At 34.9% G+C, this 16,480-nt stretch overlaps 1 protein-coding gene across 1 annotated transcript; it reads right to left on the minus strand.

Annotated features, from left to right (window-relative positions):
* Positions 1–542: 542 nt before the first annotated feature.
* On the minus strand, positions 543–12,146 carry LOC128213231 (pancreatic triacylglycerol lipase-like). The gene is made up of 7 exons (XM_052918796.1): positions 11,836–12,146; positions 10,951–11,175; positions 4,270–4,452; positions 2,902–3,136; positions 2,399–2,515; positions 2,003–2,125; positions 543–849 (listed from the first exon to the last, which is right to left on the minus strand). Exons 2-7 carry the CDS (start codon positions 11,110–11,112, stop codon positions 599–601), a joined length of 1,071 nt encoding a protein of 356 aa, XP_052774756.1. The 5' UTR covers positions 11,113–11,175; positions 11,836–12,146; the 3' UTR covers positions 543–598.
* Positions 12,147–16,480: the final 4,334 nt, after the last annotated feature.

Below are 16,480 nucleotides of genomic sequence, written 5' to 3' on the forward strand. Positions count from 1 at the left end.
AAATTTAGTGTTGCAAATCATAAGGAATGTTAAAACTAAGAAACAAACGACTGGAACCCTTCAACAAATCTTGACAAATGCTCAAATATTGTCATTAAAGTCCACGCTTCTATTTAAAAAGAGCATATTTTCATAATTGTGACCAGGAATTGAAGTTACCTTTTCTCACTATTTCATAGCTTAAATTGAAAAGATATCGATCACCAAGCAGGAAACCACCTAGCTTCTTGACGTTGGCTTATCAGAGATATATGTGTTGTTTGCCATAAGTGGTAGCGGGAAGTAATTTACAGAAAATGTTGTTTAAGAAATCAGATCACAACAAGTTTATTTCAATCCCATCAGTAGCTTTGAAGTTCTTCTCCGAACTCCGAACAAGAGTGTGAAGGGTTTGACGGATGGATGGATTTATGAAAACATGGTTAAGGGGATGTAACTTGATAAATATGCGTGATCGGATCTGGTTCTTGTACACTGCACTCCCTTTATTTCCATATTTCTATATACTCCTCCTTCGGGGAGCATAAAAATGCAACACATCATCTAAACCGACTTTACGTTTATTCACTTTATAATACATTATATATCGTAAAACGAATCATAACGAGTTCCGAGTTAAACAGAAAGGAGACTTGTCGGCCGTATCTAGAAAGTACTTTCCGCGCGTGGCATTTGCGCGTGCGTAGAATCCCATGGAGACGCACGGCGACTTACCGCAGGGGCAGTCGCCGCGTTTAAACGCGTCATAATTTAGACACCAGCTGGCCGTAAATCGGCACGTGGAGGTTATTGACTCGGTAAAGTAGTCCTGAGCACGTGAATGGTCGCACGCGATGCCCTCCCGAAAACCTGCAAAAACAACAACAATAAAGTTCAGAAATCATAAAAAAATGAATTTACTTTGAAGTTTCACGTGTGGTTACTTTAAACTGTTTGGTGTTGTTAAGTTTTCGACTTGCTTGAAGTAACTTCCAACTCCAACAAAATAACACTGCATATATTTGAAGACATATAGAGGTTGCGAAACGGTACTTGTAAGTATGTCGACCCGTACACTGAAGTAGCCTTAACTGTCGTCTTTTCACGTAATTGGGTAGGCTGGCCGAACCTTGTTTAACAACGCTTTCAACGTGATTCGGTTGATGCCATTGATTGTACCTATTATACATGTATGACGTTGATCACAGCTATTACATGTGTTTAAAGCTGCACTCTCACAGATCGACCGTTTGACCTTTTTTGTCTTGAAATGTGCATTTTTCTCGTGAATGTCTGGAAACCAGTGATGAAAGACTGCTGCCAAAAATCAGATCGCAGTTTTATTTATTTACGTTCGAAAATTGATGTTTTATGCCGATAAACTCATTTTTCTTAATGCGCTAGAAACGCCATACATATCAATTTTCGAACGTAAATTTTAAAAACTGCGATCTGATATTTTGTCACCAGTCTTACATCACTGGATTCCAGATATTCACGCAAAGATTGGTTCATTCTAAGACAAAATATTTGTGACGAAACTGTCAATCTGTGTGCGTGCAGTTTTAAGATACCGACTACACAATGTAAACCGTGTTTGATGTAGCACACAAAAGAAGATCACATGTACAATTACAAGTAACAATTTTCAACCTCTCTGGTTTTACCCGAAAGCCGCTGAATAGTTTCTGTGAATAAACATTTTCAATTTTGTATGTTAATGCAACAGTCAATTGTAACCACGCCCCCCAAGGTCCGGGGGTATACCGGGGATAGAAGGGGAAATGGGCCGTTTTTTTACCTTCCCGGTATCCCCGCAGTAGCGGGTGAATGTGGTGGTTTTGTATTCGCGCAAAACATAGCGGGGAATGTGCCTTACTTAGGGTCCCTGGGGTGCGGGGGGCATTTGGCGGGGATTTTACCATCAGTTCGTCCCCGCAGGACGGGGGTTTTACCCGGGCTTGGCTTGACCGAAAGTCAAGGAGCCGTAGTTACAATTGACTGGTGCATAATTATACTTTACTTGTAAATTTTCCTGTGATGAGTTTGAATAGGTGGTCGCTGGCTGAGCGCGTACAGCCGGGCTGGTCTTTCCCGCCATTCGGGTAGAAGTCCACGTGACCCATTGGTAACTTTGTCCCAAACCCTGCAGGAAAACAAGGTCACTGACATCGCGGTGCAGTCTACTCTTTCCTTTTAGCTTTCCGACGAATATCAAGCGTGCTTAATGGTTGTATGCACATTTGAAGAAAACAAAAACCCGAACACAATCATTAATTGATAGGAAACAGAGGCAAATTACAAGTGAGTAACAAGTCTTCTGTTTTGTCACCCTTGACAACGTTTGTTTAACAAAGACTTCTTATATATTCACCCCGCATGCAGCAGAATTTACACTTGTATATCAACCATACTCTACCTAGTGAAATAAGGGGTTGAGCATCTGTGTGTATGACGTCGACAAACAGAGCGTCACCGGGATCCAGACGTACCTCCTCTGGGTCTGCCTCGAACGACAGTCCTGCAGGGTCAAGGCCTGTGACACATAGGCTATATTGAAGTTTTAACTTTGTTACGTTGGCCCTAACACGAAGTATTGATAATAAATTCAGACACGTTTAACCCTTTCGTACTAAGTCGGTTTCATTATCATGATGATGCAAAACGTTTGTAATATATATCCTTTTTACTTTGAGACGGTTGTAAAGAACATTTTTACAGTCAAAGTCATCGTTGTTAACATTCAAGTATTAAAATCATGATTTGGAGTATTTCTATCAAGAGTCCATCTAACTATTTCGCCTGTGAATCTTCAATTAAAAAAATATGTGAGCCTATCATAAAATATTTCACATTGAAAGTTTCAAAAGACACCATGAATCATATTGATATCTTTAACATAGTTCTTGTTGTAGGTTGTACCTGTAATTCTTCCCACGGACTTGTTCATACGTTCACCGGCGTACCCGGCGATATGGGCACCTAGGCTGTGGCCCACCAGATGGACGTCCTTGTAGTTAAGAGACCGAAAGTCTCGGAGAGCGGTGAGAAGCTGCGCGATGAGGGCACCAACGACGCGCGTGTTGGCTGCGGCCTGGTCATAGTCTGATTGATCCGCCCCGCGCCCCCAGTCAACCGACACCACGTTTACGTCTGTCTAGATGGAAGGGAATAAATTATATGAGAGAACGTATCAGAGAACAAGTGTCACAACACATCTGACCGAAGATAAGGATTAATGATGATTGCAATTCGAAACTCCTTGAATTCCTTCAAATTAAGTTGTTATAATATTTGCTACTATTCATTATCACCCTTTTTATTTCTCCTTCAATGAAAACCGTGCTTTCGTTAGGACAATTACGACCATTACGGGGTTGTGCAATAGTTCTCCCACTGTTGATAATAGTTTTAACTTACACGTAGTTTATAATATACACATATACCTACGATTGACATATACCTCTCAAAAGAAAAGAGCTTACATGTTTTATATTGATTTTTACAAGGCATTTGACTCGTGTGTTCACGCTAATCTACGGAGCTGCATGACTCGAAAAGATATCTCAGAAGGTAACAAATTTCTAACTTTCTTTGTTTGAAGTCTTCATTCGAAGCAAAATGTTGCCATCCGACGTAGCATATATGACGCAATTTATCACGTGGTATACACACACTGTATGATAGCAGTAAAATAAACCGAAGTGTTGTCTTATGGTTTACGAAAAGTCTATTATGCAATTTCAATAAGGCGCAATGAAATATTTAAGTAATTAAGTATGCAAGTCTTAATTAAAATTGAAAATAAATAATAATCATCATTTTTAGAGGAACTATTTGACGTCAATATTAATCTACAATTGCTACGCTGCATGACGTCAGTAATCAACGAACGCGCACTTTGGTGAAATGTACACAAATGAGCTTTCTACGTCAATGTTTCCACGAATTGATAAATTTAGGTATGCAAGAATCAGTATCAATCATGTATATCCGGTCTGGCTCGAAAAACCCGACCCTCATAACATTTGTATTAAGAAGAGAGTTTCTGTATTTCTACTTGCTTAGATTAATGTAGTTTGAAATGATCAAATCGAAGATGTATAAATATAAAACATTTAACACTTTTTAATGCAGTATTTTGTTAAACTGTTTGATGTACAGTATCACTATTGAATTTGTACTGAAATTTGCATTTTGGGCTTGAGGCCTTCTACTGCAACAAACCTATTCATGTTATGATATGGTATGTTATGTTATGTTATGTTATGATATAAATGAGAAAATGACCTGCGAGAGGAGGGCGTCCTTCATGTCGGTGACCCAGGACGCATATGGGTTATCCCGGTAACCATGGATGATGAACACCGACTTCCGAATAGACGAAAGATGGCAGGCGCGCAGGACGGCGGCGTCAGCGGAGATCACCTGGGGCACGGCACGGTTCTGAGGAGTGTATAATAAAAACTCCACCTGAAAATAGAATAGTAACGAGTGTTTTTTACTATTACTTACAATTTGAGAGGCTCGACCCTTAATATTACCAGAGTATGCCGCATGAAATGCGAAATTACACTGAGATCCCGAAATTCGCCTTGTATTGATGCAGCTATTTATGATTTGCCACAGAGACCATTGTGTGGGAATGGACACCGGATATAGCTAAAAAAAATGACACATGGTCAGTTTTCTATCATTTTTTTTGTATTTTATGTTGATATATTTAACAAAATCGAAGAGTTTTGAATTACTTGATACTGTGCAATATACGACTATGATGGAAATATGTCTCCTCTTTTGTATAATAGCCCAATTCACTCCGAAAGTTGCATGATCACTCACAAATGTTAATTTATGTGGTACGATTTCAAACATAAATCAACAAATTGAAAATAAGAATAAAAACTGAATCGAGCGATTTCATTGTAATTACATAATCTAGTAATGTGTAAAATATCAATATGATATATTTTGTTGTTACGGAGATATTTATACCTTTTGATGCCCTGGCAGTGTACTGTGTATAGATGAAGCAAACAAATAACTGCACAGGGGATAGCTGTGGACTGAGGATAGTAACGATGTATTTAGAATAACGAGGCTGTGGTAATGATTACGGCTATTTATCTATACGCGAGCTCGAGGGAAATTGTTCGATGTTGTCCATATCGAGGGATGAGAGCAAAAACATGTTGTTGTTGTTGTTGTTTTTTTTGCATCTGTATGCACTTAAAACTGTTTCATTCATACATATTAGTTAACCATGATGTGTTTTTCACAAGCATCAATATCTAAATATTTGAAATACGTCGGTAATCTGATTTATTGAGTAACACAAAACATATGGCCGTAGAATTTTTGTGGTGTTTGCATTTCATATATATAGTATTGCTTTGTAAATCAAGAAGGTACGTTTTTGCACATAGCAAGTCACCAGTAGGGAATGAGATATTGTGATCAAATTTGGAACACGTAAAGCTTTTTTCTTAGCTTGGGTCGATTTTGGTATTACTTAGAACAGAATAATGGTCTCTGTTCGTTCATTTCAGTGAGAACGAATGTATTGTGACCAACCCTGATATTTACGCAGCGTGCATATATACGTTCATTTAGGAAAGCATGGATCAAACTCATTGTTAACTAAAGTTTGTTTTTTTTGTTTTGTTTTTTTTTTCAATTTTATTTTCTCAAATATACATGTTCATCATACATATATTCATAAAGTATACAAAAGTCGTGTTCCAAATTCAATCATGAAGAAAATATTGTGTTTTTTTCTGTTTTTTGGGTGTTAGTTAAGAAAGTAAGAAATGTTAGATAGAAGAAGGCAAGAAAGCAATGTGGATGAAATTTACATTCTTACATTGGTGTAAACTTGTGGTATTCAAGAATTAAGCTTGTTAAGTACTAGGATCCATCTACCAAGAAAAGCATGCAATTTATTTTTGGCCATAGCTATTATCTTTTCAGATAAAGTTTACTATTATCAGGCAGTATTCTAAGAAGAAATTTGTACTGAAATGCTCTTAATTTGGTATCAATGCAAAGTTTGAATGATTGGGTATAAATATTTTTCCAATTTAGATCATTTACGCTTAGTTCTGCCTCCCATATTCCTTCTTTCGCATTTTGCACTGGTTTTTGGTTTAAAATAAGTTTCTGGTATACCAGCTTGCATATTTTAGTATTTTCAGTCACCTTATTTAAAAAAAACGTAGGTACATTATAATTCATTTCCTCTAATTTTACTTTTGATTTCCAATTTTGAGGAATACACTTCAAAAGCGTGTAATATTTCATGTAATCATGTTGGTTAATATCGTATAGTCTGTGTAGATCCTCAAAATTGTAAAACTGTTTTTGTTGAAAGTTATACAGATGCTCAATGTATAGTACACCTTTGCTGTACCAATTCTTATAGAAAAATGTGTCATCGTTTTGTTGTCTAATGTAACTATTGTTCCAAATAATTTCTTTTGCTATAATGTTTACTTCTTTTCTAAATGTTACACTTGCCCATGATTTAATTATATCACGAAGAAATTTCGATTTTATTTCAAGCCTATCAATTTTATTCGGGTCTAGATTACATTTGAAAATAAAATCTTTTCCAAATCTAACCATCATATTTTCATATATTTTTACCCATTTTGAATCTTTTTGAAACAGCATTCGTTTAACCCAGCTTGATTTTATTGCACATTCGAATTTTAATATGTCTAGCATTTTTAAACCTCCATTTTCATAACTTTGTATTATCTGATTTCTTGAAACTTTATCAGGTTTATTGTCCCATAAATATTTAAACATTTTTTGTTTAATATCATTTAAAAATGTGTGTGAGGGTGATTCAAGTACTGTTAATGGGTACAATAACTTTGGAATTGCAAACGTTTTCAGAACTGTTATTTTTCCTAAAAGCGAGAGATTCCATTTTTTCCATTTTTCTAAACAGGCTTCGAATTCCAGCATTTTATCTTTGAAATTCAAATCATTTATGACTTTTGAATTGTTACTGAATATAATTCCTAGTGCCTGCGCTGTGTTCATGTTACATTCGAAATTGCTGTCGCAGAATCTTGTTTTGTTATCTTTCAGTGATCCTAGCCTTAGAATTGAGCACTTTGATTTGTTTAGAGTTAATCCTGATATACTTCCATAATTATCTAAAGTTTTAATAAGAGTGTCGAAGGATTTTTTTGATCCATCTAAAATGAAACTAGCATCGTCCGCAAATAGGGTTGGTTTTAGGTTAATATTGTTTACTTTTATACCTTATATATTTTCATTTTTACTGATTTCAATAGACAATAGTTCGATGCAACAAATGAATAAATACGGGGAAAGAGGGCATCCTTGTCTCACACCTTTACGTATATTAAAGAACTCGGATAAAAAACCGTTATTCGTAACACAACCTTTGGCATCTGAATAAAATAGTTGAACCCATTTTATTATATCATTGCCGAAATTGAACTTTTTAAGGCATTTTGTTAGGAAATTGTGATCGAGGCTATCAAAGGCTTTATTAAAATCAGAAAAGAATATCAAACCTTCATTATCATTTTCATTTGTAAAATCAATTACTTCTTGAAGAATTCTGACATTTTCCCCAATATATCTCCCCTTGATACAACCTGTCTGATCACAACTTATAATCTTCTGTAAGAATGGTTTTACTCTATTGGCAATTGACTTTGAAGCTATTTTATAATCTATATTAAGAAGCGAAATTGGTCTCCAATTGTTTATTTGAGTTATATCTTTATCTTTTTTCGGAAGAAGGGTGATAATACTTTGTTTTTGCAATTCTGTCAGACTTCCAATTTCTAATGAATAATTTAAAGACTTAACTAAGTATTTTTTTTATTTCGTTCCAGAAAGTTTTATAAAATTCCGCTGTCAGACCATCCGACCCGGGACTTTTGTTATTTTTCATTGCGTTTAAAGCGTTAAAACATTCATATTCAGTAAGATCTGCCTGCCTATGATCTTCATTTGAAAGACAGTTATTCTCATTTTGAAAGAAGGGGGTATTTTCTGGATATTCTATATAGTCATCCTTCTTATAAAGCGATTCATAAAATGATTTTGCATGAGCTAGAACTAGATTATTATCTGATACAAGATTGCCATTAATGTTTAGCTGGTTGAATGTTTTTTGTAGTGATCGTTTTTTCTCTAAATTTGCAAAATATTTAGTATTTTTTTCAAACCCTTCGATCCATTCGGCTTTTGATCTAATTAATATCCCTTTTATCTTTTCTTCGTTAAGTTTGTTTAATTTTTCTTTTTCTTTGTTTAATTTATCTAGATTTTCATTTGTTTGTGAACTATGAAGGTCGGTTTCTATATTTCGTATATTCTGCAATATTTTGTTTTCTTCTTTTAAATCATTATTTCTTTTAAAGACTGAATATTTTATAGAATCGTCCCTGATTCTTCCTTTAATAACCTCCCAGAGTGTATTAGGGTTCGAATTTCTGTTACATTCTACAATTTCAATAATTGATTGCCGAATTTTACTTATATAAATTTCATCTGTTAATAATGAATTGTTGATTTTGAAATAGCCTGGTCCGCGGTTATCTTGAACTTCATTTAAGGCTAATGTTACAATTGAATGATCTGATTTAAAACCAGGTTTTATTTCGCAAGTTGAAGTGATGTTTGTTAGCTCTGATGATGACAAGAAATAGTCTAATCTACAGAATATTGGTGGCTTTGTATTTGAATGCCATGTAAACATTTTCTTGTAGGGGTTTAAGACACGCCAAATATCTTCTAAATCGTAAGCGTTCATTATTTGTTTTAATTTATTTGAACATTTGATATGTGTGTTCTGACAACCATTTAGTTTATCATATTTAAAATCGAGAATTGTATTAAAATCACCACCTATTAGTACTGTTTTATCCGAATTTTCTTCCAGCAGTTTTTCTATATGATGCAAAAAATCTGTATCGTCAGTATTTGGCGCATATATATTTATTATAACGATATCTAGGCTGCCTATCTTCAGTGATAACATTTGTAAACGACCTGTTATTATTTCTTTATAATCTATGTAACTATGGGACAAATTAGAATTTAAAAAAATACCAACCCCTTTGCTATTTGTGCTATCTCCACTTAAGAAAAGTTCACCGTTCCACATTTCCCCCCATTTGTATTTATTGTCGGCATTGGAGTAATGTATTTCTTGTAACAAGCATATTGAATATTTTTGAGATATTAACCAATTTAGGACATCATTACGTTTTGTTCTAGCAGCTAGCCCCTTAACATTAAATGTGCATATTGTTATAATCATTACAGTACCAAATAGTTCGTGTAAAAAACAAAACACATCCACATTGTGCTATAAAGAGTAGTGGGAAGTAGAGTGAAAGAGAGTAGTATGCATAACATATGATACGACATATAACATGTTTGAAGTGTGGATAAATGGATCTTGTTGAGGTAGTTGGTTTTGTAAGTTTTTAGACAAATTTGCTATTGAGTATACACGATTTGTAATTCAAAAGCAGTCGGCATAAGTTTAAAACAAAATAAAAGCAGAAAAACAACAGAAAACAATGCAGAGCTGTCATGCAATTGTATAATCTAAGAGTGCGTAGTCAGTTTCATTTTAGTATATAATACTTTAGGGATAAAGCTATTTAGTACATTGAAACAACAACTTGACTTGAGGTAAAACAAACTAGTGAAAAGGCTAGTTAGTCTAGGTTAAGAAAGATATACTAATAACTAAAAGCGAAAATGATTTTGGAATGACATTGTATTATTTGTTTTTGTTCAATAAGTTGACATATTCTTTCCAACATGAAGCAAGAAGGAAAAGATAACTGAAAACCCTAACATCGTGCTGATATCAAAAGATAAATACAACGTAGTAGACCGATGTATCCATTAACATTAACAATACTTTCAGTATATGAGAACTACTTATATTACAAATCCATCTAGAATTTACAAACGTGTATTATGACTAAGATACAATATAATAATACACTGAGTAAGCCTATATCACATGACAAACTAAATGATATGTTTGTAAAACAAATTAACATGAACCATGCACAAATTATTTTGTTTTGAAATTAAAAATAATTATTTTATAACTCTTAATCTAGACTGTTTTAAAAGTGCAGTTACACCATGCACAAAAGTTAACTAAAGTTTGCTCAACAATTTCTTATCAAATTGTACTCTCACTTTTTGCAGATTATTTGAAAGTTCGAAATAGACATATACATGTATATTGTATATTAACAGTGTCACTATCAATTTTTGTCCCATTTTATATGTTATCACCAGGACACAAATTTCTCAACTTTGAAACTATCCCCAGTACATAATACGGCTATCCCAAGTACAGTACTGTGAACATTTCTAAGGTCATATCTTTAACAGTTTAAAAGTTACATTGCCATATCTCACAATAAAAATAGTTGAGATTATGTTAGTTAGATCCTTCGATTCAGATTTTTTATTTATTCGATATATTTCCAAAAAAAACAATACTTGTCGAAATTCTGTAAGTTTTGAGATGATCAGCTCTGATTTGAAGAAACATTTTTCGAGGTCTGCTAAATCGTAAGCACTTTAAAGTATACCATTGGCCAAATTAAGCATTCAGCTATTAATTCAAACACTTGCCTCATTTGTGGATACGATAAATATGCGTGAACACAGCAAGATCTTACCTCTGGTAAAGAAAAACAACTGCATAATTGTCTGTTTTCTTATCACTTTTTTGAGCTATTTCCGGCGTCCGTTCCCACACAGTGGAGACTGGATAACATAAATCAACAGGTGATTCCCGACACACGGGAGTATGACAGGCCCGGTAAAGGAAACTCGGTACCTAGTACCCTATATGGCAAAACATTTATAGTTGTAAGAAACGAAACCGCTTGAGTCGCTCACCTATTATTCGCTAGGATAAAAATAATCTATAAGACTTACTTTGATGTCAGCAGGAGCCTGTGGTAGATAGCCGCCCGCGTTGTCGAAGGGTGCCTTGTTAGAGAAGCAACCGAGTCCACCGAAACACGCCTCATTGCTTGTAAGGCCAAGAAACGCCGCCACCGAGACCACGATCGCTTTCAGGCCCGACCAAAAACCCATTTTGGCAACTTCCGGTCACGGTAAGATTGTGTTAAGCTTGCGTTACGAAGGTCGACGTCACTTCTTGTGTAGGTTTTTGTCGAATATTTATTTTTTAAAAACAAGAACCATTTATTTATTATTTGCATATAATATATAGTATTGTGTATATGTGAGACAACAATACTTGATTCGTTCACTCTAAAATATTAATCTACGGTCGAAACATAAACCTAGATTATATACATATATTGATGAGAGACAGGCCCATATTTTCATTCAAATACGTGTATATGCCATACCGCAATACATGTGCAAACGTTGACGTAAGCGAATAAACCATAAACTTCTGGGGGTTTTTAATGAAAAGAAGTCATAACATCAGATGCAATAACGTAATCAGTATCCGTGTTTGCCTTGTAACTCTTGCATAATAAGATGTTTACTTCTAAAACTACAACCACACAGCCTGCTACGTACCGATGCACGCGCTTACTCATCAAGCTATCGCAATACAACATGCATTTTAATAATTTAATAAATCTACGATTATCGGTAGTTACATCAAATGTCAAATACGTCCGTATGCTTTCAACATTTCCATTATTTTATTGACATTTTAGTGAAGATTTTTGAAAAATATTATAATTTTGTAGTTTGATGACATGAAGTTAAATCAGTAAAAGAAAGACAATCACGGATTTATTTCAAATGAGTACAGTTTTATTCACAAATTATACATACCTTACTGTAGTGACTTTATTTTAACCCATCTCAAGGTTATGACAACTCTAAGGTTTCGGCAATTTAACCACATCGACATTTTTACATGAAAAACAAACACACTGGTTCGTTTAACACATTTTTTTTTCATTTTTATATGAGAACTAAACACAACTAATATTAAATCATTTTCATTATCCTTAAACATCCATTTCACAATCACTTTTTATAACTTTTAATATTTCTATATTCTTTTATAACACTTTAAGATCCTTATTTAGTTTGGTTTAGTCTAAAGAAACTTGCTACATACGCCCAGTATTTATACTAAATCTTGCCGCCCAATCTACCATGAACATCATGAACACCACGAAGAAATCATGCTAAGGGCTCCGTCGGAGCTATGCAATGGAGGCAATTTAGGCGGGGAGATTCAACGGAGCAACGGAGCAATGCATATGATAACTAATCTTTTACATATTACATTTAATATGTTGAATATAGATATCGGGTGATTAATAAATTAAATTATAGTTTGATGACATGAAGTTAAATCAGTAAGAGAAAGATAATCACGGATTTGTTTCAAATGAGTACAGTTTTATTCACAAATTATAGATACGTGGCTGAAAAACGAGAGATAAATTCGCCATGAATATATACTGAAATATATATTCCATGTGACATCGACAAAAATTCAGGAAAACATGTTTTTAAAAAATAGCAACAGTGTAAGACCAACACACATATTTGAGGTTCACTCTTCGTTGTCACGTGACCGGTCAATGCATGTATTTGTTCGTGAGAGCGTAGCAAACTTTACTATTGAAGATCTTAACAAGAATATTTTTTAAAACGATGCATTATATGATTAACACAGAATATACTACACGAATAGAAATGGTCTGCGGTGCGTTCCATTTGATCTAAGTCGTATAAGCCTAAACTTAAAACTGCAGGAACATTTTAGAAAGAAGCATATCGTTTTAGTTTTTGTCATACGTGTTTTTTACCATGATACTAGCGTTTTTACAAATAAAGAACCAGATCAAAGGGCTGAGAGTCCTTACATCGCGAAAAGTATTAAAAAGGGAAGGAAGATGGTTAAATACAAAATGAATGTTAACAAACAGAATCCGCTTCGGAATGTTATATCTCGAAATCGTTCAAGTGGCTTATTTTAACAGTCGATTCTTAAAGCAATGTTTTAAGATACTTTAAACTAAAAGCTGAATTGATGCTAACACAGCAAACAGCTCAAGACCACAGTTACCCCCCCCCCCCCCTACACACACACACACACACACACACACACACACACACACACACACACACACACCGGTATATCCGGATTTTAATACATAAAAAGAGTGCTTGTGTTCAAGTATCAATATTTTATTTAATTGAATGAAAGAGAAGAAATGGGTGGTCTTTTTGCATAAAGCTAAACATAATTTGACACTGTATTACTAATTTAAGAAATATAACACACCACTGAGGGTCATATGACATTATAAGAACCGGCCAGTCAGCCACCGAAAGTGTATATGGACTGAGGCGTTAGCCGAGGTCCATTCACCTTCGGGGCTGACTGACCGATCCTTATAATGCCATATGGCCCGAAGTGGTGTGTTATATATCTTATATTATACCGAACATTTTTCATTACAACTCAATATTTTTAAAGCGATTTTAATGTATTTTATTGAACAAAGCTAATAATGTTTACTTGCGACAAGTTTTCGCCGTTGTGAAAATAGCAAGCCGCACTTACCAATTGTCAGCGGTCCATATTACGCTTTTGGCGAGGTCCGGACCGGCAAAAAATATAATATGGACCGCTGACGTCATAAAACTGGATTTTCATCAAAATACAGTGATATACGGACTGATCGAGATTATATATAGGGGCACATTTATGTGAGGTATAATACACATCTAGATTGATAGTTTTCAGTGTAAAAAATGGAAAAATCATTGCCTGTGGAACTGTGTAAATTGGTTGTTTGTAGCCTAGCTTATTCCGTCTTGACCTCACTGGGAGGGTCATGTATTTCTACTCAATTTTGTGAGACAACGCATTGGCCAACTTCATGTTTTCTTGATTAAATTTTGTGTCTTTGATTGTTCAATAGCAGCCAGTTACTTGTTTTTTCAATTGGGACTGTTTTAAAGTAAAAGCCAGGTTAGTATCTATATGAAACATATAGTAAAAATAATTGTGGTCTTAGGCCAAATACATCTGGCCAGCCGTTGTTAAGAAATCGTTATTTTATTCGAGTTTTGTACAAGCAAGCACAGACATACAAATGATAGCATAATCAGATAAATAATAAAAAACAATTCGGTTGTTATTCGGAGAGAAAATCTGTCACTTTTTTGTTTTTTATTGTGGAAATATCTATAACTATTGTGTTTTCACGTAGTTATTTTCATATAGCACGTTAGCCGCTTAAAAAACACACACTAAAAATAAATAAATTAACAAATGTATGATTTCTATTTTTTAATATTTCAGGTTTGTTTCGAAGATGGACGACCAAACAAGGTGAATCCACTCCCAGCATTGCACATGCACAAATATTTACGCTAAAACGCGCTAGCTGGTAAGGAAGGTCATAGAATCAATAGTTGACAGTAACCCCAGTGATGTCGATACCATGCAGTAACCATGTTAGATATGAATAGGAAATTCCTACTGCTACTTAAATTACAGAAAGAAGTGAATGTTACACTAAACAATGCATATCTGTATACTGAAGTATGTATCCAGAAAGTTGTTAAACTCAGAACCATAGCATCCTGTGGTGATGAAGACGACACACAAACTGAATACTTGATTAAAATTAATCACCCACATCGGTATACCAAAGGAAGTAAAAGCGTATCACAGTATTCTCCTTCAGCATAGAAAGTACGTCTTCTGATTCGGATGCAAGATTTTACAGGCGTTTGTAGGCATTATTATTGTATTGGAAAACTTGTCGCGGAATGTATTGTATTTCACTATTTCTGGCACATTATCACTCTGACTTAAATGCATTCATCTTGTCCGGTTAATAAAAATATACCATTTTCTATTTTCATAACTCTCGCATATCTCATGAAACTGGATCGTGTGCATTACTACGAGCACTAAAAATTTCCAATTTTGATGTCGTTTTGTCTGCAATAACTTAAATTGTATGCCAAAAAAAACCCGCGCCATTTGATGATGGAAATGCAATTCGAGTCCAGGTTCAGCTGAAAACCCTCGAATAATTGTATTTCTGGCCAATGCCACTTTGAATGGCATATGCCTAGACCCTTTGATGACTGTGAAACTGGAAAACCTGAAACAGATGGAGCTAGTTTAGGGTGAAATAATGTACATGTATAATTGTGTATGTACGGCTAATCGAAAAAAAATGCAGTGACATTTTTGAGACCAAACTCATATGTTTAAAAAGTGTCACTTTGGCAAAAACATGTATTGCAATTCACTACTTATCAAATTATCACTTTTAAATGTATCTTGTCCGGGTGATCAAAATATGCCATTTCCTGGTTTCCGCTACTTTTGCCTATTGTTTATATTGAGTTGTCTGCCTTCCTAGTACACACAATGTCAAAGTTTGTGTAAAAAATGACTGTGAGAACTTGAAATGTGTGCAAAGATGTGTAGAACTGCACCATTTAATGATGAAAATGCCATATGAGTACAAATACCGTTGAAAACCCTGAATAATGGCATCTTTGGCCAAAACGCATTTATAATCTTTGCAGACGCACATGCGCTTGGAGGACAGACAATGAAACTGGAAAAGCTGCATCATATTAAGCTAGTTGTGTGTGTATTTCTTTGATTTATCAAAAGTGGTTTACATTAGAAAATGCAGGGACAGTATTGCTTAAAAGGTGTAATTTTTGGCAAGAAATATATCGCATTTCAATAGTTCTGTTATCACTATTAACTGCATTTATCATGTCCAGTTGACCAAAAACGTGCCATTCCATGTGGTTGTGTGTGTGTGTGTGTGTGTGGGGGGGACTAATCGAAAGATAAAAAATATCAAAAATACAGAGACGGTCCAAACATCAAAGCACCAAAAGTGCTGTGAGATTGGGGAATGGTAAAGTCGGCGTCGAGACTGATGACGTAATACATTGAAGAGATCAGGAAATGTTCATTTAAAGAACGTATGGTTTCCACATCACTTTATCTGATTTGGTTCACATTTACAACTGGCCTTAGTGAAAACCATTGCTATGAAGAGAAAGAGGCTTGTTAAGCAGTGGTGGTGAATATTAAGATGTAAATTGGTGATAAACCGCCAATAAATAATGTTGCAATTCGAATTTTCGAAATCGCTGTCTTCAGTGCCTGCTGTCTTCATATCCGCGATTATTTTTCAAAAATTCAAAGCACTGAAAGTGCTCAGAGACTGGAGAAATAGTATAGTGGTTGTCGAGATTGCTATTGATGATGCAAAGCATTAAAGATGTGACTGCTGGATGCATGTGATATGCACTAACAATCTCTGCTGTGCAGACGGAGAAGTGAATAACGATGACGAAAACGAACTTCTTCCATTGTGTTATCACGCATCATTCACAGCCCCCTAATTGCAACATCCTTAAACTTAAAAGTAGTCTAGCAGATTATTAATGTATATCACTAAGGGGG

This window comes from Mya arenaria, chromosome 13 (assembly GCF_026914265.1).
Source record: "Mya arenaria isolate MELC-2E11 chromosome 13, ASM2691426v1".
NCBI lineage: Eukaryota > Metazoa > Mollusca > Bivalvia > Myida > Myidae > Mya > Mya arenaria.

What these genes read in the sequence shown, in the direction of transcription:
- LOC128213231 (XM_052918796.1), bottom strand. Translation starts at nt 11,112, where the DNA reads ATGGGTTTTTGGTCGGGCCTGAAAGCGATCGTGGTCTCGGTGGCGGCG. An exon ending in GTCCGTGGGAAGAATTACAG is followed by an intron (nt 2,516 to 2,901) that starts GTACAACCTACA and finishes TATGTGTCACAG; the next exon opens with GCCTTGACCCTGCAGGACTG. An exon ending in TCAACCCCTTATTTCACTAG is followed by an intron (nt 2,126 to 2,398) that starts GTAGAGTATGGT and finishes GTTTTCCTGCAG; the next exon opens with GGTTTGGGACAAAGTTACCA.